Source organism: Trachemys scripta, chromosome 12 (genome assembly GCF_013100865.1).
Source record: "Trachemys scripta elegans isolate TJP31775 chromosome 12, CAS_Tse_1.0, whole genome shotgun sequence".
Classification (NCBI taxonomy): Eukaryota; Metazoa; Chordata; order Testudines; family Emydidae; genus Trachemys; species Trachemys scripta.
This window is the reverse complement of record NC_048309.1, coordinates 10,878,330-10,900,549: the sequence shown is the minus strand read 5'-3', so window position 1 is coordinate 10,900,549 and position 22,220 is coordinate 10,878,330. Positions and strand designations below refer to the sequence as shown.

The 22,220-nt window shown below is 44.3% G+C and overlaps 1 protein-coding gene across 1 annotated transcript; it reads left to right on the top strand.

Moving 5' to 3' along the window:
- Positions 1-1,524: 1,524 nt before the first annotated feature.
- Positions 1,525-21,408, top strand: NPEPL1 (aminopeptidase like 1). Its single transcript, XM_034787319.1, has 12 exons — positions 1,525-1,732; positions 4,604-4,789; positions 6,517-6,687; positions 9,139-9,228; positions 10,074-10,155; positions 10,300-10,442; positions 11,463-11,540; positions 15,608-15,708; positions 16,222-16,345; positions 18,087-18,263; positions 19,248-19,358; positions 20,601-21,408. The coding sequence occupies exons 1-12, from the start codon at positions 1,583-1,585 to the stop codon at positions 20,757-20,759; spliced, it is 1,572 nt and encodes a 523-aa protein (XP_034643210.1). The 5' UTR covers positions 1,525-1,582; the 3' UTR covers positions 20,760-21,408.
- The last annotated feature ends 812 nt before the right edge of the window (positions 21,409-22,220 follow it).

Sequence of the window (22,220 nt, the reverse complement as noted above, 5' to 3'; positions counted from 1 at the left end):
GGCCAATGTTCAAACCACTCAGCTATACTTCCCCCCCCATTTGCAGTTTCCATCAGTTAGAAGATATCAAAAAAAATCATCAAGAATGTGTAACTTGAGCTCTTCCTTTTATAAAGGGTGTGTATTTTTAATTGTAGGTGGATGGTAGCTGGAATCAATGCTAACAACTTCCATTCATTTCTCCAAAATATGAATTACTACCTTAATCTGTGGAGTGTAACACAAGTGATCTCATGTTTTGAACAACTATGTACAGTATATTTTCTTCCATTTCACTCTGTGAACTGTTTGTAATGTATAAGTAAACTATTAAAAAAAATCTTAGTATATTTATTGAAAGTGATATTAAATGCAAAAACATGTTAGATCATCTAGCTCAGGATTTCTCAGCCTGGGGCCACAATCAGGACCACTCTGCCCTTAAGATAGTGTTGGAAGGGTGTCCTAGCTCAATAGGAGGGAGATCCCCTCCCCCTATAGAAAAACTGAAGCCCCCCAGATGTAGGCCATCCTCTGCTAGGCCATGTTTCCTATTGCTTTATCATGCCTGTATTTAAATATCCCAAGCAATGAAGCTTTCCCACTTTCTTTAGGAAACTAGTCCACAATCTGTTTTTACTCTGAAATGTTTTAATGTGTATTTAGCCCAAATGTTCCTTTATATTAGCTTCCGTCTTGTTACCCTTCTTCCTCTCTAAATGATTCTTCTCTTTCTTGAGGGTACACTATAGATGTGTTTCTCTTCTTCCCCCATCGCTCTATCTTCACTTACTAAACTGGCCTAGGTCCTGCTAGCAAAGCCCCGCAGTTCCTGGGCAGTGTCCTATCCACTCACAGACACACACATACACACACCCCAAGCTACCCTGTGGGCTGGGTGTTCTTGGAGCCACCAGCTGCCCTTAGCCCAAATGTGCCAACTGATCACTGGTTGTGCTCACAGGCGGTTATAGATGTTTGTCTTTATGGTCAAACCATCCACAGCGTTTCCCCTTCTTGACCGGTCCTCCTCTCTCCAGAGAAAGGCCCCTCTTTAACCCTGTGATCAAAGGGTGAAAAAGCTCAACCACTCCCCAGCCAGCTGTGGGTCACACATTTCTCTTGCTTTCCAAACACATCCCAACACGATATTCTCCCTCTCCCCTCGTTCTCCCCCTCATACAGGTGGAGTCGAAATCCTGAGCTGCTGCCAGTCGCTTGGCCTAGAGGCCGCTTGAAACATTTCATAGACTATCAGGGTTGGAAGGGACCTCAGGAGGTCATCTAGTCCAACCCCCTGCTCAAAGCAGGACCAATCCCCAACTAAATCATCCCAGCCAGGGCTTTGTCATTTTGAATTTCACAATTTTTCAGCCAAAAAAAAAAAAAAAAAGAGGGGGTGGGGGGATGATTTTATTTGTTCCCAACCAGCCGCCTCCCTCCAGGCGAGGGTGCTGCGAACTGCTGAGCTCTCCGCGAGCCAGAATGCACCGGAGGGACGTGCCCCGCGGAGCGCGGCTGTGCCCGGCGCGGCCGCATGGGGCGCCCGCGGCGGCGCTGCGCGGGGAGGCGGCCGGGCCGGGCCGGGGTTGCGGGCAGGAAGATGGCGAACGTGCAGCTGGAGTTCCAGGCCAGCGCCGGGGAGGCGGATCCGCAGAGCCGCCCGCTGCTCGTGCTGGGCCAGCTGCACAACCTGCATCGCCTGCCCTGGGCCCAGCTGCGGGGCAAGCTGCAGCCACGGGTCAGCGAGGAGGTGAGGCCGGGCCGGGGGCACGATTCCCCCGCAGCTCGCTGACTGCTGCTCGCTATCCCTCGCGATCCCCCCCCCCCCCCGACTTCCCTGCGGGGTGCACGATATTCCCCGCCCTGGGGCTGCGGGGTGCGCCCCCCCACCCCCCGACTTCTCCCCGGGGCTGCGGGGAGCGCCATCCCCAAGCCCGGGCTTCAGGGTGCATGATCTCCTCTCCCCTCCCCCGGGCGGGGCTGCGGGATGCATGCTGGGCGCCAGGGCGCACGTTCCCGCTCCGCTCTAGGGCCCCTTTTCTCCAGGACTGCAGGGTGTATGATCCTCCCCAGGGCCATAGGTGCTGGGACTGGGGCTGGTGCCGCAGCCCCTGGCTTCAAGTGGTTTCCATCACATACAGGGTTTGCAATTTGATTCAGTGCCTTTCCGCAACCCCACTCTACAAATTGGGCTTCTTTTGGGTCAAGGCTGATTTTTTTCCCCCCTGCTCCTTCCCCTGGGTTACTCATCCCACCGGGCTGCCAGGTGCATGATTGGGCCCCTGCGTGTGCGTGGAGGGAGACTCCGGAGGGCTTAAGGTGCATGATTCCCTCCTGGAGTGGGGTTTGGCTTGGGAGTCCTGGGGGTGCAAGGTGTATAGTCCCCCTTTGGGGGAGGTGTTTAATCCCCCCCCTGGGCTAAAATCCCTTTTTAGCTTGCTAGATGTGTGTCATTTGAATGAGCATCCTTCTAGGAGTAGTCTCTACCTAATGCCTCTGTGCCTGGGCCGCACCAGAGCATCCTTCCTCTTCCAGGCTGGGTGGGTTGCACTCAGCTCAGCTCTAATCTCAGCTCTAATCTCCTAGCTCTGCAGCTGGGTGAGCCTGCCCCTGCAGGTGGGGACTGGGAGGGAAATCACAGGGGAAGTCAGCAAATCACCTTCCTGTGTTTTCTGAGCAGAAATACAAAAGTTGCTGTCAGGGCCGGCTCTGGCTTTTTGGCTGCCCCAAGCAAAACAAAAATGGGGCGGCCAGAACGGCAAAGGAAAAAAAAAAAAAACCTGCGGCGCGGGTGCAGGGGGACCGGCTGGGGGGGGGGGGGGGGGGGGGGGGGGGGGGGGAGAGAAGGGGGCGGCCAGGGCTACAACAGGGGCGCTGCCACGCGGCCCCTCCCGCTGCACTGCCGCGAGGGCTCCGCTCTGGTCGGCGGGGAGTGAAGGAAGAGGACTGCCTTGCAGGGCGCTCTGGTTCTCCGCGCCACCGCCCCCTACAGGGCAGTCGGAGCGGAACAAACAAAAACAAAACAAAAAAAGCGGCCGTGCCGCCCTAGGATTGGGCAGAACGCCGCCTCGAACAATCTGCCGCCCCAAGCACCAGCTTGCTCGGTTGGTGCCTAGAGCCGGCCCTGGTTGCGGTGGCTGGAAGCGACTAGCTCTGATTGCCTGTCCTAGCAGAGCAGTTTCTGGTGAATGGGGGCCTCAGAGCCCTGCCTGAGACCGTGGTGTGGTTGCCTTGCTTCTTGCTTCCCTGTGAGGGGAGCCCCAGTTCAGGGGATTGGGGCTGGGGACAAAGTGTTGTGGGGAAGGAGGGCTTAGCAGGGCCCTCTCAAGCGAAATGAGATTTTAAATGTCTCCTTGAAACCCACAAAGCAAAATCCTTTGCCTCTCAATGAATGATGCTTTAAATCAGTGGTTCTCAAACTTTTATACTGGTGACCCCTTTCACATAGCAAGTCTCTGAGTGCGGCTCCCTTATAAATTAAAAACACCTTTTTATATATTTAACACCATTATAAATGCTGGATGCAAAGCGGGGTTTGGGGTGGAGGCTGACAGCTTGCGACCCCCCCCCCGCCATGTAATAACCTCGCAACCCCTGAGGGTCCCGACCCCCAGTTTGAGAACCCCTGCTATAAATGAACCTTAAAATGGCTCCTCCCCAAAGGAATCCCCCTTCCCAGCTGAGAGACACTTGGCAGGTCATTTTCCCGGTAGAGGGGGGTCCGGTAGGGCTTCCAGGCACAGCAGTTAAGATAGCAACGTCTGACAGGAGCCTGTTGCTGTTCTGGAAGATCTGTGGGATTTGCCATGTGCCCATTGAGGGGACCGTTGCAACTTAAAATGTAGAACTGATCTTACCTTCCCTCTGCTTTGATGGGTGTAAAGTGCTTTATGTTCCTTTGAGGTCACAGGTGTTCTAGCAATGCCAGGTGAGGATATTGTAATTATTGAAATATACATTCTTGCATGCCAAATGGCAACCTTGAGACCTAAATTGGATTTTCAGAAAAGGGTGAAACGTATCATGTTGGTTTTTTTTCCCTTTTCCCAGCTGTTTGGATGGAATGTGTTGATCTGTTTTTATTTTGATTCTCCTAATGACTTTTTAAAAATTACGGAACAACCCCAAATATTTTTGCATTAAGATTTTTAGCTTGCTAGATGTGTGGCAGTTCTTGATTGGACTGTGCGTCTCTAGTGAAGAACAATTGTCTCTCATCGCCTTTTTTAATTAAATGGCCATGTGAAACAGCTATATATTTTATGCTAATAAATCAAACCAGCTTTTTATCACTATTAAAACAGTTTTAATTATAAAGGCTTTGAATAGCTATTACATAAAATGGCCTGTTTCCATGTTTAATGTAGTATCAAACATAACTTGCACTGCCTATGGAAGTATGTATCCATATTTAAGTTGTGTGTATAAAAACATCATAAAAAAAGTTGCCTGCATGTGGATTCTAGCGGACACTGTATCTAAACTCAGGTGCATCATTCTACACTTTCCGCACCTAAATATTACAGTTGGGCAATCCATCAGAAATACCAAGAGTGAGACTGATAGAAAAGTGTTGTACTGTTCTTTGCTTTTAATCTCTTTCCCTTTCTCCTCCTCTCAGATATGGCAGGCTGCATTAAGCACTCTGAATCCAAATCCCACCGACAACTGTCCCCTCTACCTGAACTATGCCACCGTAGCTGCTTTACCTTCCAAGGTTAGCAGACACAATAGCCCATCTGCAGCTCACTTCATCACCCGCCTTGTTCGAAACTGTCTTCCAGGAGGTATCAACAGATGTATTGTTGTAAGTGACAATTAGAAAGTACCTTTGTTATAAAGCTAAGTTAAGAATTTTCTTGTATTTGAGGAAGTCTGATCTGTAGAATAAGGCCTTCGTCTATACTTGAAAGTTTTATCAGTAAAATTATTTCAGTTCGAGAGGGATGGGGATTATTTTGTTTTTACCAAAACAGTTAAAGCAATAAAAGCCCTAGTGTGAACACAATTATACCACCATAAAGAAGATTTATACTGATAAAGCTTATTCCCTTTTCCATGTTGCGCTAGTTATACTGTATATAGCACTTTATAGCAATATGACTGCATCTATGCTGGGGGTTGGTTGCATAGGTATAACTCTACTGGTATAGTCACAGGGTTGTCTACACTACAGCTGGGAAGGTGATTCCAGGTGCAGGTAGATAGACATGGTAGCTCTGCTCTAGCTAATGTGCCAAAAAGCAACATATCTGGGGGTAGCACGGGCAGTGGCTCAGGCTAGCCACCCGAGTAAAAACCTGCTTGGATGCCCTGGTCCTGTTGTTGGCATGCTACTCTGCTGTTGGCATGCCCATAATGTGGTACAACTTTCTAGCATAGCCAAGGACTAAGTGGAAGAGCTAGTCTTTGCACAAGGTGAGCACCGGTTTAACTAAATCACTTTTAAGAATTGTTTTTATTGTGTTTTTTTTTAAACAGATTTAAACTAGATTGATGTAATGCACTCATCTGGAATAAAAATCCAAACAAAGGGTTTGCAGCAGTAGATGCCTTGTCTAGATGAGATCTAAGGTGTGACATTAACACATACTAGCAAGCGTGTTTTAAAAGTATAATGTAGAAGCAGCCTCTTGCCTTTAATACATGCTACACAACCAGTTTAGGATATATTAGAGGCAATGTGCCTTGTCTACACTAGACTCTGAAAACATGTTAGCTAACACCTGCTAATGTCACACTTGAATCCTAGTCTAGAGAAGGATTTAGTTAAACTGCTGCAACTGGAGAGACTTTTTAATTTGACAAGTATCTCCTGCAGGCCAGTTTGAATGGTGACTTTCAAGTTACTGTCAGTAATGAAACATTTCTCTAGATAAACTATTAGGCTATCTACAACACTCATCACATGAAAAATTAGTTGGGAGGCCAGTTGATCTAAGTCTGTTCCTTCTGAGTTAACATTTATAATGTTTCTCTACAACAGTTTTGCATTTCTCATTCCTATTGTAAACTTCAAGAATCTACTGTATGTATCAAGAGCCCGAAGTTAATATTTAGCCTTTCCCATAGTAGTAATTTCCTGTCAATGTGCTTGGAATATAGACAGGCAATTCCCACGCTTCTTAGGCCTTGACTATGCACTAAAGTTGAAACGCTTTGACTATATTACTGTAATTAAATTAGTACACACACCCCAGTGTGGACATACTTGCACCTGGATTAAAGTGTTACAGGGTCCTGCAGAAGAGCTTATCTCTGTATGGGAAGTGGAAGAAGCAATTCTGGTCTAAGGCCCCTTCATCCCGGTATAACTGTGTCCACACAAGGGGTTATACCAGTATAACTATTTCAGGAAAAAAATCACTCCCTAATTGAAATAGTTTAACCAGTTTAAAGTCTGTGTATAGGCCAGGCCTGAGCTCCTTCTCTTTTCTGTCCCTGGCACTCTTATCAAGGATAACAGACCCCATAATCCAGTTTCATCCGCTTCTAACACTTTGTGACCCATTTGTCTTCCTGCTGGTATTTCAGATGGTCTGTGAGCGCTCTGAAGTCTTTGCCTCAGCTTGTGCGCTAGCCAGGGCATTCCCACTGTTCACGCACCGGTCCAGTGCATCTAGGCGCACAGAGAAGAAAACTGTAATTGTGGAGTTTTTCCTGGTTGGACAGAACAATGGGCCCATAGAAGTGGAAACACTTAAAGTAAGTTACAGATTTTCTCTCAGTTAGCTGTCACGTTGCTCCTTGTATATCCAGCCCAGTTTTCTTTCAGAACTGTGACACTGATATGAATTACCATTCAGTAGCTAATGAATGTAGAATATCTACTGCACCCAAGATAAGAAATGGTCACAGATCAACTCAGTTTTATTACCACTTATGTGAATATAACTTTATAGCACTCAGACTTGGTAATGCTGAAGATATTTTTGCAGAGGTACTTAAAGATCTCAATCAGGGGTCAGACTCCTGTGTCCGCGGAGAACTGTACAGACACATCACATACCGGTAGAGACGTCACTTCTATAATATTTGTCTTAAGTGCAATTAATAGATTTTAACGTATGGCCTAATATTGCATTGAATCAGGCATGTGTATATGTTTCCAGCCAAAGGAAGTTACAGTAAGTTTATCCTGCTTTTATGAGGCTGAATTCTACCATTTGTTACATATGTGCATCTCTCGTTGAAGTCACCAGTAGCTGAATGTTCTGGGGCCAGAATATGGCCTATGATATTTATATGTGACATTACATCACCTCAATGTTTTATTCTCCTAGTGAAACTTTGTAGCCAGAAATGAGACACTAGGGCAGTGTTTCTCAAACATTTGTATTGGTGATCCCTTTCACACAACAAACCTATGAATGCAACCACCCCCCCTTTATAAATTAAAAACACTTTTTTTGTATTTAACACTGTTATAAATGCTGGAGGCAAAGTGGGGTTCGGGGTGGAGGCTGACAGCTCGCGACCCCCCCATGTAATAACCTTGTGACCCCCAGTTTGAGAACCTCTGCACTAGGGAAATAATCAGTCAGAGTTGAGCTGCAAGTCTGTATTATACAGCATGAACTTAGCATATCACTTGATTAGTTGCAGGAACCCCTCAACCATGTTTTTGGCTGTGATGGAGCTGAACAGGCCTAGGTTGACTAGTGTCACTGAGCTGACACTTATCCCTGTCAGAAGAGCAGTTACAAATTTTTCTAGTTTATGCCTTTGCTTCTGCCCTGGCTTGCGAGCTGGATTAGCTACACAACACAAAATGATGCCAGCCCAGCTAATCAGTTTTCATGAGGGTGGCAGGGAAGTATTCATAGCTTGGCTAAAGGCAGGATATAGTTGTGTTTATTTCTTTTTTAAAGTGGCTTTCCCAAGCTCTAAGCATCTTTGTTATGACCGTATAGTACAATATAGGGCAGTCGCGTAACAGCAGCTGCTCCTCACCCCAAACGAGAAAATCATAGAATGGAAGGGACCTCGAGAGGTCATCTAGTCCAGTGCCCTGCACTCATGGCAGGACTAAGTATTATCCTATGAGTAATGAAAACGGACCCCATCATGGAGACAGGACCCAAGCCACTTAAGGCTTTATGGCTCAAAACCAACCCCTAGATTCTAGGTTCTCAAACTGGGGCATGGCCTCCTCCCTGTGGAGGCGCAGAATACATTCTGGGGGGACACGAGAAGCTACTTGTAACAGCGCTGCCTTCAAAGTTGGGCATCTGGCCAGCAACTACTGCTCTCTGGCCCCCAGGTCTGAAAGTAGCGCTGCGGCAGCAGTACGGGTGGCATGGTATGGTATTGCTATATACTTAAATGGCTCGGTTTGAATCAGTACCTTACTGTTTTTGATATTTAGGGAGTTGCAAGTGGATTTTTTTATCAGTATATGTACTTGGGTGGTAACTACTGCAGACACAAAGAAAGGGGCGTGATCAAATCAGTTTGAGAACCACGGTTCTACAGTGAAATCCTGACACCCTTTCCCCAGCTGAATTCAGTGAAAAAACTCCCATTGACTTCAGTGAGACTAGGATTTCACTCCATAAATTCAACCCAGAAAATATGAGATGGCTCTTGCAGACCCCAGTGCACTGATGTCACATGCTTCCTTTTGGATACACCACTCACCAGGCAGGCTGCTCTATTCTGCACCATCTTCCTTGTCTGGGCCAGTTTAAGATGGAGGCCAATGTAAAATGTATTGCAATAGTAAACAGGATTGAAGCCTCCAGAGTTAATCTGCTCTACAGCCTCCCCTCCAAAGGACTATATCATTTCCACAGGCTTCCAGCATAAGCAGCCCACCGTTTATAGGAGCCCTTCATTATATGAATCGGTTTCATGCCCTCTCCTTTGCATTCATAACTTGACATTGCGCTGTGTGATTGTTCAGTAGGACAGTGAAAAGGACTGTTACATTGTGCTGTCAATTCACGCTGGAAAGGAATTCAGTTTCCTTAAGGCACAGCTAATTAATTGGAGCTGAAGAATAGGCAGTGCAAAAGTGTTGGACTTGAACAAGGATCTGTTGCAGTTGAGAATCGGGAAACTGCACATCTTGTGCCTTTACGTTGAACCCAATTTCTGTGCAGCGTTGTGCAATTAGTCCGCCAGCTCTCGATTGTCTGTGCCTTTTATTTCCAGTGTTTGGCAAGTGCTACAGAAGGGGTGAGGCTGGCTGCTCGCATTGTGGACACCCCATGCAATGAGATGAACACTAACAGCTTCCTGGAGGTTGGTGATACACCTTGCAACAAGGTTGCTTATTGGAAGTCTGTCTTGAATGTCACGGTCTAGAATTAATGCTGGCATCTCTTAGCGAAATCTTGGGCAGTGTGAATGATGGCAGGCATCCCCATGAAGCTGTTACAGGCTTCTCCCTAGTGTCTGAACCTTTCACAGCTGAAGAGCACTGGCGAGTTTGAGGGAAGCCCAGTTAAACAGATCACGAGTCCAGAGAGCTGGATTCTCTTTCTGACTGTGCCACTGGCTTGCTCCATGATTTTTGGACAGGTCACTTAAGGCTGATATTTCAGAGGTACTAGAGGCTCACAGTTCCCACTGGTTCTAGGGTGCTGCCCCCTTTTGGAAACGAGTCCCTTAGCCACTTGTTCCCCATCCATGAAAAGGGAATGCTGTTCAGTTATCACTGTCGAGTGTTTCTGGGACCATGAGGTGAAGGGAGCCATATGTGCAAATTATTTTACTCTTACTCAAAGTTTTTGAGAGCATGAACTTTCCTTCTCTATTTCATCATGGTCTGATATAGGAAAGTGCCTTCTGTGGAGGCTGGCTGGCCTTCCTATTTAAAAGCTCCTCTCTCTATCAGAACTTAAAGGCCAGAGTCAGCCCTCACGCTGTCATAAATCAGTGGTATCTCCACTGAAGTCAAAAGAATGACACGATCAAGAGGTCAGCATCAGGCCCAAGATCTTGAACGTTTTGTGGCTTTGCACGCAGTGCACGTGTGGGTGGGCATCTTTAGCTTTGGAAAGACACATGCACATTCTGATCAACGTTGGCTAATTATTATTTTTTAATTTTATATATATATATATTTTTTTATGATCACCTTAAAGGAAATCAAAAAAGTTGGCAAGGATCTTGGGATTGTTCCAACCATTTTTCGTGATGAGGAGCTGAATGAGAAGGGATTTGGAGGTATGTCTTGCTGAAAGCTCAGTCTTTCATTTTCAGTTTAATTCAGGAGAGTGCCCACTTCGTTATGACTTTTGGTACACGCGGACTCTCTCTCTCCCTCCCTCCCTCCCTAACAACTCAGGTTTTTCAATCTTTCTTTTCCAGGTATCTATGGAGTTGGCAAAGCCGCTGTTCATCCGCCTGCCCTAGCAGTACTCAGTCACACCCCAGATGGTGCGACACAAACCATTGCGTGGGTTGGGAAAGGTATTGTGTATGACACCGGAGGCCTCAGCATTAAGGGAAAGGTATGTAAATGCTGTATCTGTAGATAGAATAGGTGGCTGGGGGAATGTCTACATTTCAGTCAGTACATGTAGATATATTCGAACTAGCTTTCTTCTAGCTATGTCAAATGACGAGCAGTTAAGCACGTTCCGCAGCATGTCTCCACTTCATACCCAGAATCCAGGGCAGGAATGTATAGCCCATGGCTTAACTACCGTTGTTTGTGATAGCGGGCTCAAAGCTAGATCAGGTCTGTCGACGTGTGCTGCAGTCACAGCTCTGATTGCAGTGTAGACATACCCAGTGTCCTACTTCCATCTCTGCTTGTGATAAAGTCGAAGTGGATAACTTATGTCGGAAATGTCCATGGAAAATGAGATGTTTTTCTTTGAGTTAAACACTTATACTTGAGATCCTTCACGGGTGCATAGCTGTAAACAAGCCATAAGGGTGCAAGTGGCAAATAAGATTCTGGGAACATGTGGCAAAGCAGTTAAATTGCTGATATTTTCCTCCTGCAGTAGCTTGCAGCATTAGAAGAAAGCTAGAATTGAAGGGCCTTCATTCCTGAACCTAAAGCGTGATCCTAAACCCCTCCAAGTCAATGGAAAGACACCCATTGACTTTAACTCATGCTGTCAGGCCCATAGAGAACATTGCAGCCTGTTGACTTTATATGCTGAAATAGCAACAGAAGTTTAGTATTTTCAGCTCTAAAACAGGATCTAGTAAGAGCCAGACAGAAACAATGTCTGGAGAATTGACTGTATTTAACATAAAAATAGCTTGTCCAGTATGCAGATCATGTTATGAAAGCTTCCCTTGCGAAAAAGTGCAAGCTGTTAATTTTCAGTGCGTTAGCAATAGCGTTTATACGTTTTCTGTCTTCAAAGTTTAAGGTGCAAAGCAAAAGCTTTGAGAGTTAAGGTTGCATCAGAGATTCTAGTTTTAACAGGGAATAAAACTGTGACTCTCCCTTATGTTTTTGAATACACACACACACACACACAAATAAATATATATATTTCTGTTTTAAATAGACCACTATGCCTGGCATGAAACGCGATTGTGGTGGAGCGGCTGCTGTTTTGGGTGCCTTCAAAGCCACGGTAAAGCAAGTAAGTGAAATCTTAGTCAGCATAACTTAGATCAGAATTCTTGCTTAAGTTCACGTATTGCCAAGAAGATGCAGTCTTGTCTAGTACTGTGTTCCCTGGACTGGGGCCTAGGAGCTTCAGAGTTCTAAGTGTGAGTGGCCTTGGACAACTTGCTACCCATCAGTGCCTGCCTCTCTGTGAAATGGGGAGGTTTACATACATCACTGGGGTCTTGGGAATTAATGTTTGTAAAGCACTAGGGCCCCGATTCGGGAAATCACTTTTCCAAACCGGAGCCTATATGTGTAAGTGCTAAGTATGCTCATATCCTGAGAAGTTCTTGGGTCACATCCATTCTGCAGAATTGTTAGTCGCTGCGGTTGCTGAGAAGAATATCTTTGTGTTAGCAGTACATAACCGTGTAAGAGTGTTGCTCTTCTCTTCCTGCACTATTGTTATGTAGTGTTGTCATACGCTGTTAATCAGCTGCCTCAGGTGAGGGCATTGAATGTTTTCTTTATTGTCAGCAAATAGGTAGATAAGGTGTGAACACTGGGAAAACAGGCTTATCTTTCCCCATCAACAGTTTATGGTCTTGCAAGGAGCTGGCTTTTGGTTTGCTCCTGTGGACAGCAGGTAGAAGGAGACCAGCATAAAGCCAAACCTTGAAATGTTGGGAACCATTCTGAATAATAATAATAATAATAATAACAATAAACCTAGTGTCACCGCTGCCAGAGGGATTCAGCTTTCACCATAAATCCAATCACTGTAGGTCTTGCTGATGGAGCAACCATTGCCTCCAAGAAATATCCATGGTTCAAAGTACATTTGCTGCTGTGGATTAACATACAAGTCTGAGAGAAGATCTGTCCAGGAGATGGTCAGATGCCAAACTTCCATTTCCCAACAGTTTATTATGACTTTAGCTATGTTCTTGGCTATAACAGGAGTGTTTGATGTGGAAGGACTATAAACCTCATAGTTATCTGCACAGTCTTGCAGTTGGAAGCAAATTTGCAAGGAGCAGCTTCCCTTAAGCTCTAGCTCTGTAACCCTCACACCTCAAATAATTTAAATCACACACACACAATTCCAAAGGACAAGACAGAATTTTCACAGCACTCCGATGGGACTACAAAAGCCACGTATGCCGTCAACATGACAACTTGACTTCGTTTTATACTAATTATCCCTCAACGATTGTGCACCAAAGTTTTACAAGTGCATGTGCACCTATTGTGTGCAATTATTGTTCACAGTCCTGATAAATGTGCATGTAAATGACTGGTCATTTTCACACACCATTACTATGACTGTGCAATATGGCAGTAAAATTAGTCTGGGCAAATTAAGCCTGCAAAGGCTGTTGTATTTCTGAGAAAATCCAGGCTACGTATTTGTAAACACCAGGATCCTATTGCTTAGTTTTAAAATCTCTAGAATAAATGCCAGGTAAATAAGTCCAAAAAGAAGCTATCTTCAAAGTTGTAATTTGGACAGTAGGGGAGTATTCATTTTTGTTACTGATTTAAGGTATTTAAAAGCAACGTGTAGATCCTGCAAGAGAAATCAACAGGATTCAATCATCTGTCTGGGGACATTTGATAATGGGATGGATGGGATGGAGTGTCCACCTTTCTAAGCATTAGTTTAGCTGCATTTCCTATTTAGAGGAGTAAATATACATGCACTTGGTGGAATTCCTTTTATGGAACATGAATAGAACAGCTTTTTGTCATGCAGATCAACTTTGCCCAGCAGGAGGTTCTGGTTGGCACAGTGTCTCTTGTATCCCTTTATTTGTAAAGTACCCCAGCTCTTGTGTGTGAGGTTATTTGATGGTTCCCTACTGCTGTCCTTTTATAGGAATGGTTGTTGGCTTTAATTTACAAAGTACAAAGAGCCAATCTAACTCTTGGGTTAGCCCTTTGGACTTAAGACCATGAGCTGGCTCAGCAAGTCCTGGCATCTCTAGCAGGTGAAGCTTATCAAAAGATCCCTAGTGAAACTGACCTCTGACACAACCAAGAGTTTGCTTCTTTTAAAAGCAACTGCTGCTGTTGAAAATTGTGAAAGGAGATCAAAGCAGATTTATTTAAGACCCAGCTGCCACTCTTTCCTCCTTCTCCCCCATAAAAAGGAGCCGCCCCCCCATCCCAGTGCACTCAGCATGTTGTACACATGAAAACAGTGATATATTTTAAAATGTCATCAAACAAAATACAAATATAAACTGGTTATAAACCAGAAAAAAACAGAGTGGGAGTTAATCAGAAGGAGAGAAAAAGAGAGAAGGGAAAATACGAATTATTTGCCAGCTGTTAAGAGCACGCAGTGTAGCTCACAGCAAAATAGGATATCACACAGTGATCATTCTTTTTCATTGTGAGACACCTTATGGTACCATTTAGAAGTGGGGCAACCCTAGGAAATGCTGTAGTGGCTCGGACCCGTGGACTGAATGGACTAGTATCTTGTCTCTTATGGACGTCGAGGTGTGAGAAATCCTGCAGTAGACCGGTATGGGATGGGAAGTGATGCATTGACACACATGTGAATACCATACTCTAGGACAGCCAGTCGTCTTCCAAATGAAGTCTCCATAGTGGAATTTCGGAAAATCAGGAGGCATTGCCATGTCCTCTACAGGGAGAATGCTAATTATAACTAGGCCCTGCGGGGCAATGATAATAGGCAATAAGGTCACTCAGCTTATTGTCTGGAGAAACGACCGTCCATCAGATCTCTTCTGGTATCTGGTTTAATCCAGTTGGGGTCCACATGGCCTTGCAGTTGTTCTTTCAGGGTTCCTCTTTAGAAGGCTTACAGTTTACAAATGGCTATAGACCAACTGTTGTTGTATCTAGCCTTCTTCATAACTACTACAGGCTTTTCCCTGAGATTGCCGGAAGTGATAGAGATGGGAGCAATTTATCAAAGGCTCCCCAGGCATCACTCGAAACTAAAATAGAAGTAATAGAAAACACAAGCATTGGAAAATAAAAGCCCATTCATCATGAACTACTTTGTAACATGCTGTCACAAGTCTTTATAATTGTCATGTTGAAAGGATTTATTATCTGAATCTTTTATTTGTGGCTAGAGATGATTAAGTAGCTAGAAATATTGGCCCAGTCTTTGTGTTTTGAGCATGCTTTTAGGGCTGTATTGAGGTTGAACGTGTGCAGTAGCACATTTCTGAAAATCTGCACCACTGTTGTTCATATAGTAATACTCTGGTTTTATGTATGAGCTCGTACTTAGAAGGGGCCTGATCCAGAGCTCATTGAAGTCAGTTAGAAAACACCTGTCAACATTAATAGGCTTTGGATTGGATTGACCCTATTAGAGCTGGTCAAAAAGAGCAAAAATAATTTACGAAAACGTCTAGATTATTTTTATCAAAGAATCAAATTTCACAAAGTTTCAACCAGCTCTGTTGATGCAGACATCTTGAACAGAGACACTTTTTAATTCTGATGCACAGAGTTTAAGGCCAGAAGAGACCGCTACATCATCTAGTGTGACCTCCTGTATATCGCCGCCCACTGAATCTGACAACAGAAATGAGAACAAAATAAATGAGACCCCCGGAGACTAGACTTATGTGCCAGAGAGTGAAAGAGGCTGAATTCAGTGATTTAAGCAGCTGGCAAAAGCTTTAGTTCCCCACCCTAACACACACATCACATGCTCTCTTCTCAGCGTGTGCTGCTTTCTTTTTGTTAGGTTCCTTATTATCTCTCCACTGAAAACTCAGAAGCTACAGTCAATGAATCTCTACGCTGTCTTTTTTTTATTATTATTATTTGTATTACCAAAGCACCTGGGAGCCCCAGTCATGGATCAGGACTCCATTGTGCTAGGCACTGTACAAACACAGAACAAAAAGATAATCCCTGCCCCAATGAGTTTACATATCTGGACATCAGCTCCAGACTAGAAGCCACTTGTCACAGATTTTGCATGTGATAAATGCATTTCATGGTAATAGACGTATCTAAAAGCCAGAATCCCTCATTGATTTCAGTCACACTAAACTATGTACATTATGTTGAATTGAATCTCTCCTCTTATTGTTACAGGGCTTTAAAGACAATCTTCATGCTGTTTTTTGCTTGGCTGAAAATTCTGTTGGGCCTAATTCAACAAGACCTGATGACATCCATGTCCTTTACTCGGGAAAGTAAGATTCTGTCCCTTTCATAGACGTATTTAGTAGTGCTTTGTCTCTCCACTTTATTTAAATGGCTCCAGTTCAAGTGAACAAAGAGTATAGCTCTAGAATCTATTTTCTTATATTGTAAGCTCTTAGAGGGGCAAGGACCTTTTATTGTTATCATTCTGTGTTTGTACAGCAGCTAACATAACGGGGTGCTGATCCATCACTAGGCTTGTACGTGCTAAGCAGTACAAATAATAAACCCTCATATCATTCATACATTTCCCAGCGATAGCCACCGTGCCAAATGAAGTCCACGATACCTTAGCCAAGTAACTGAGAATAAATCAAACAATATTAACATCTGCAGCAAGTTTTAAATTGGAAAATATAAAGAAACAAAAGATGGTTATAAATTGTTTATTTTACACAATATTTTGCAGCAGTTTTGGATCTTAGAGCTGCATAGCAGGATCTCTTTGCATATGTAATTCCCAACCTGAAACGTTGTTGCATTAAATAACGTCTTCTTCCTAGAACTGTGGAGATCAACAATACTGATGCAGAGGGCAGGCTGGTGTTGGCTGATGGAGTAGCGTATGCATGCAAGGATCTCGGCGCTGATATCATTCTTGACATGGCCACTCTCACCGGAGCTCAGGTACTTGTTTGCAAGGTCTCTGGGTTGCTGGAGGACAGCTTTTTATTGTAACGGCCCCATGCCACCACTGTAGGTTGTCCGTGGCGACAGCATGCTGCACTTTAGGCTACAAACCACAGGTCTCTACAACTTGAGCTGGAAAAGTAACTCTGTTAGCTAGCAGCAGTAATAGGCTGTTATCCTCTATATGGACCAACCAACAGAGGGGAATACAACACACTTTGCCAGCGTGTTATATTTATAACTACATTAGTCAGACATGGTTTGTGTACCTTATGAGCTTTTATATCTCATACGTAATTGAGTAAAAAATTGAATTTATTCAGAGACAAAATGAAACTCATGTAAATGCTCCAGTATTATTCAAAAGTTGACAGTTTTATCAGTTTCTCCTTGAGAGAACTTGAACCAGTGTTTAAGATGCTGTTTTCAGTTTCCATGGTCTGATCCTATTCCCATTGAAGTCCCTGCGGGGTTTACTAAGCTGGAGGTAATAACCATCAATAATGGTGAACACATGGGTGTTTCTAAATTCAGCCTAGTAAATTTGACTCATCCCCTTTGCTTAGGCACAAGACATGTGTTGTATGAAGGAGTGAAATGTTGTTAGGCTTTATCATCACCACAAGGATGGGTAAGAGAACTTGTGCTTGGCCTAGCACATTTTTATCTGATGATGTAACTATAGCTGGATATTGTTTAGCAGTTACAAGAGCTGGAAGTTCTATACAAGATTGAGATTAATGGGCCAGACCTTCAACTGATGTAAATCACACTAGTTTCTTCGAAGTTAGTGGAGCTATGCTGATTTCCACCAGCTGAGTATCTGGCCTGGCGTCTGCAGTTAATTATTTGGCAAAGGCTTGATTTACAAGGTATGTTATATAATGTAGGGCGTATGTTACACACAGTATATAATATTAGCAAAAAAGTAAAAACTGACATTGAAATACCACTTTTGCAAACCACTATAACATTTTTATAGAAGATGGTGTGGACAGGCAGTAGTTCCTGTGATGAGATCTGGCCTGGATGTCTGGGGTTAGAATTAGTCTTCATTTAAAAATTGGGTAGTTCCTGGAAGCATGCTTTTTGCATACATCAGAGATTGTGCATGCCAGTGTAACTGTGTCCTTTTGAAAACCTGCCTTATGTCTGCCCTATGGTACCTGTCTGGAAAACTCTAACAACATATGGCTTCTAGGTCTCAGGTCGAATCCAAGACCTAACTGCAGATCTAGGGTGAAATGACCTTTCCAATGAAGGGTCCTGCATTCACAATGTCCATGTTATCTGTGGTTGACACAAAATGCTAGGTGGGTTGTCTGTGCATGTGAGCTATTTTATTTATAATTCATTGCTGGACCAACAAACATGGGCGTGTAGCCATACAGCCATATAGTTTGTTGGCTATGATACCCCAGGGAGATCTTTGTGTGTCTGCCGATGTGTTAGCCCAGATGAAGGTGGACTATTTCACTGTGAAATGGGTTTCTTTTCTGAAATGTAAAATGTTTTGATGATGCCCAGAACCCCTCTGTTTAATTATAACACCTCAGTCTTTTTCTTTAGTTTTCAGATATGTTTTCTCAGTGGGCATGTCATTGATAGCCATGTTGCAGGGCAGGCAACTGCTAGCGCCAAGTAGGGAGAAGAAAATTGTTCTATCCAGCACGTCCGCTAAAGCGTTTGGGACTAAACCCATATTAATCCTACTTGGTTGTGTCTTATCCTTCACTAGGGAATTGCCACAGGGAAATACCATGCTGCTGTCCTCACCAACAATGAAGATTGGGAGAAGGCCTGTGTTATAGCTGGCAGGAACTGCGGAGACCTGGTCCATCCTCTTGTGTATTGTCCTGAGCTCCATTTTAGTGAATTTACCTCTGCTGTAGCCGATATGAAGAACTCTGTGGCAGTAGGTTTTTTTTTTTTTTTTTTAAATTCCCTTATTTAATCAGAATTGTTCAGGCCAGACTCCCCGTGCATGTTCTGCATAATGCACCAGTTGGAGGAGGGGCTAGAAGATACAAAAATGATATATGGGTAGTTGATAAAAGCTTTTAGAAACCTGCCTGCCATTGACACTTGCAAACAGCTCTGTTTTTGACAAAGGGAGCCAGGCCTGGCCTCAGGTCTGGTTGTGGTGACTTCAGCTGTTGACCTTGGTATATCTAAGCTAAATAAGTGGGGTTGGAATTGGTGTGATGGAGGATTCTGCGTTGTCTTAACTGCCACATGCATCATGGCTGTGTAACCCACCCCTTCTGTCCCAGTAAAAGTACAATGGTTCTGTTTAGTACCAGGAACGGAGGTAAGGAGAAAACACAGCTGAGTGGGGAGGTAACTCCAAAGAGGAGCAGCAGGCATTAGCTCACTCTTGCATACCCGAGAACTTGCTGGCTTTATGAGAGGTGGATTTGTACATTGTCTTCTAAAACAGTGGTTCTCAACCAGGAGTCCGGGGCCCACGGGGGGGCCGTGAGCAGGTTTCAGGGGACCCGCCAAGCAGGATCGGCATTAGACTTGCTGGGACCCAGGATAGAAAGCCGAAGCCCCACCACCTGGGGCTGGCTCCAAGCCCTGCCACCCGGGGCTGAAGTCGAAGCCTAAGCAACTTAGCTTCACAGGGCCCCCTGTGGCAACGGGCCCCAAGCAATTTCCCTGCTTGCTACCCCCTGACGTTGGCCCTGCCTTTTATATGCAGAAAAACAGTTGTTGTGGCACAGGTGGGCTGTGGAATTTTTATAGCATGTTGGGGGGCCTCAGAAAGAAAAAGGTTGAGAACCCCTCTTCTAAAATGCTGGGTAATGTAAAGAAATTGTTACGAGTTATTTTTAGACAAACAATATTTTTAAAGACAAATTATCTCACAAAACCAAACTTTTTACTGTTTCTCCAGGACAGAGACAATACTCCGAGCTCCTGTGCTGGGCTCTTTATTGCTTCTCACATCGGTTTCGATTGGTCTGGAGTCTGGGTCCATATAGACATTGCAGCACCTGTCCATGCGGTGAGTGTGTTCGTTTGTTGTGTGAATTGTCACCTTTCCTGCTTGCTGCTTTTGCAGAGCTCTCTGATGTGGGGTGGGGGAATTAGACAGGAAAGCTTTCTTGTAGGAAGTAATGACTGTACAAAGAGATCTAGATTTTAGAAAGATACCTGCTTTATTCCGGTAAATTATTTGGGTTTTTTATTTTTAAAAAAATCTCTAAATGTTACTTAGTCTAATTTCTGATTTGCAGCAACATGTGCATTCTTAACCCAACTAAGAGCCTTCTACAGATTTAAGAAATGAGTACATAAAATGTGCCATGGGGATAAGTGATTTAGCCCAATATCCTTTCATGGTAGTTGTACAGCATTTGCTTTGTTGTCTCTTCCCAATTGGCTTGTGTGGGCTGCCTGTCAAATTTCTGTGGGGCTCTATCTGCTCCCCCAGTGCCTCAGCAGATATTTGCATGCTCATTCTTTTCTTGCTAACCAACTAGCTGCTTTGCTTTAAAAAAAAAAAAAAAAATTGTGCATCTGGATTTTCCTCTCTGGTTTTGAATTGTGGATTCTCTGCTGTGAGGGGTTAGGATAAATACAACACAGTAATTGTCAGTCTGTCTGTTGCAAATGAATTGCACTCTGCCTCCTACTAAACTACAGTAAAGTGCAAACTTCACCCACTCACCAATATCAGCCGTAACTTAACCCAAGAGTACAGTTCCAGAGAAAGAGAGGAGGCTTCTCTTACAGAGCAACCATGTACTACTTCCAACTCATCTGTAGATCAGTTTCATAGAATACATTCTTGCTTTGATGGTAAAGATCATTGTAAAGGATGTTGTGCTGTGTTTATTTGTATCATTACAGAGCAGACTGGGATTTCTGCATTAGTAGTGTGCATGTTTCTAGACATCTGCATATCTTAAAGTATTATTAGGATTCTCCATTTTTCTCCTTTGTGTGTGGTGCCTGCTTATTTAGCACTTTTTTCAGCAGGATCCGTCAGAAATGTCTGCCTGTGAGCTTCTTCAGAGTTCTTCTGCCAAGGGCGGCATAAAAGGTGGGATTTTCCAAAGCAGCTCAGGGAGTTGGACATCTCACTCCCACAGGCACTTTGGAAAATGCCACCCCAAGAATGTGCGTAGACTCACGGGTCAGCTCTCTGCCTGGATGTGCCACTTACATCCTGCTTGGAAAAGAGTGAGGATGAGTGCAACACCCAAGTGATATTAAAATCTGAAGTGTAACCATTTCTTTCTAGGGCGAACGAGCTACTGGTTATGGAGTGGCTTTGTTGCTGTCCCTGTTTGGCCGTGCATCTGAAGATCCTCTGCTGAACATGGTGTCCCCTCTGGGATGCAATGGAGACTCTCCAGATGAGGAGATGGAGAGAGATTCTAAAAGGCGGCGCCTTGTTTAATGTTCCCCAGCCCTTACCAACAGGGCGCCTATATTACCTCACTTTGCACCGATCTGTTCTGAAGCAAAGATACCATACATGGGAAACTGCCATTTTTTTTTTTACTGTCATGATGAGATTGATTGCTTATTTCTGATGAAACGGCCTAGTCTTTTGTTTTTTAAATTATTGGTGCCCACAGTTGCTGAACAACATTGACCTTGCAAGCTCTGAGCTCTACTAGCTTTAGTGGAGGGAGGGAAATGTCCCCCTTAAAGCACCTCACAAAACTTGCTGAGTGCATTAATGCATGAATAAGCCACTGCCGCTCTTGCTTACCAGGCCTTCTGATTTACTTTGTTACTTTCCATGAGGTTTTATTGATTCTCACAGCCCCCACTACTTCTCACAACAGAGTTGTGTGAGGAAGAAGAAACCACTGTAGGCTCAGCTTATTCCATGGCAATTCAGCTTAGCAGCAAAGAAGGTCTAACGGGAAAAGGCTTTTTATTTTAGTAAGGTGCAGTACCTGCATGCTAAGCTTTCGCTGACCATTACAATCAACAAAAGAGTGGGCCAAAACACTCTTACTGTTTCAGATAACAGAACATATTCACTTGGTAAGAAAAGAAGAAATAGTGGGACTATGAATAAACTTGGTTTATAAAACAAAGTAGCTGCTTGCTTCTGTCTACTTGGCACATGCATGGGCTGAGTTTATTAAAGCCATTTGTATATCCCCTCATGGAACTTCACGGCATTATTTGCATTTCTGAAAATACTGGGTGCTCCTAAAATGAGAGTCTGACTGGACTGCACTGTGCAAGTTCTCACGCCCAGCTCTACTGCTGCACTTCAAATCAGACTCCCAGCACCCGTTTCCTCCAAGGAGCTGCTGCCACTTGTGCCGAATGACTAGGCGGCTTTGCAGTGCATAGGAGCTTCCACTAATGGCTAGAATGAGAATACCAAATTCTCTCACTCAATTCACTGAACAGAGATTAAGGGCCCGTGCTGTGCACACAGAGTGAGAGACAGACCCTGTTTTGAGGAGCTTTTAGTCTAAACAGACAGGATGGGACGGGAACCAGGCGCTAAGGAGGGAAGTGGCTTCCCCAGAGTTTCACAGCCTGGTGGAACTGGAAATAGAAAGCGTGGGGCTCCAGGTGCTCACTCCACTGGATCCATGCTGCCTCCTCAGACATTTATTTGTAAAAGAACTGCCCTACTCATCCCCTTGTCCCTATGCTAGGGTACCATCCTGGATGCCATTCAGGTAACCCCTCTATTTTAACCTAATAAAACACTGCCCAATATGCCTGTTCTCTGCTTCCAACCCATTTTTCAGTGATTCTGCAGCGAGGAAAAAGTGGCTGAACTCTCACTTGGAAGGAATAAGTACCCACTTAAAAGCAGAGCAAGATAGGAAACTTCTTCAGACTATAAAGTAGAATATTAGTTGGGTAAAGGCTGTGGTAGAGA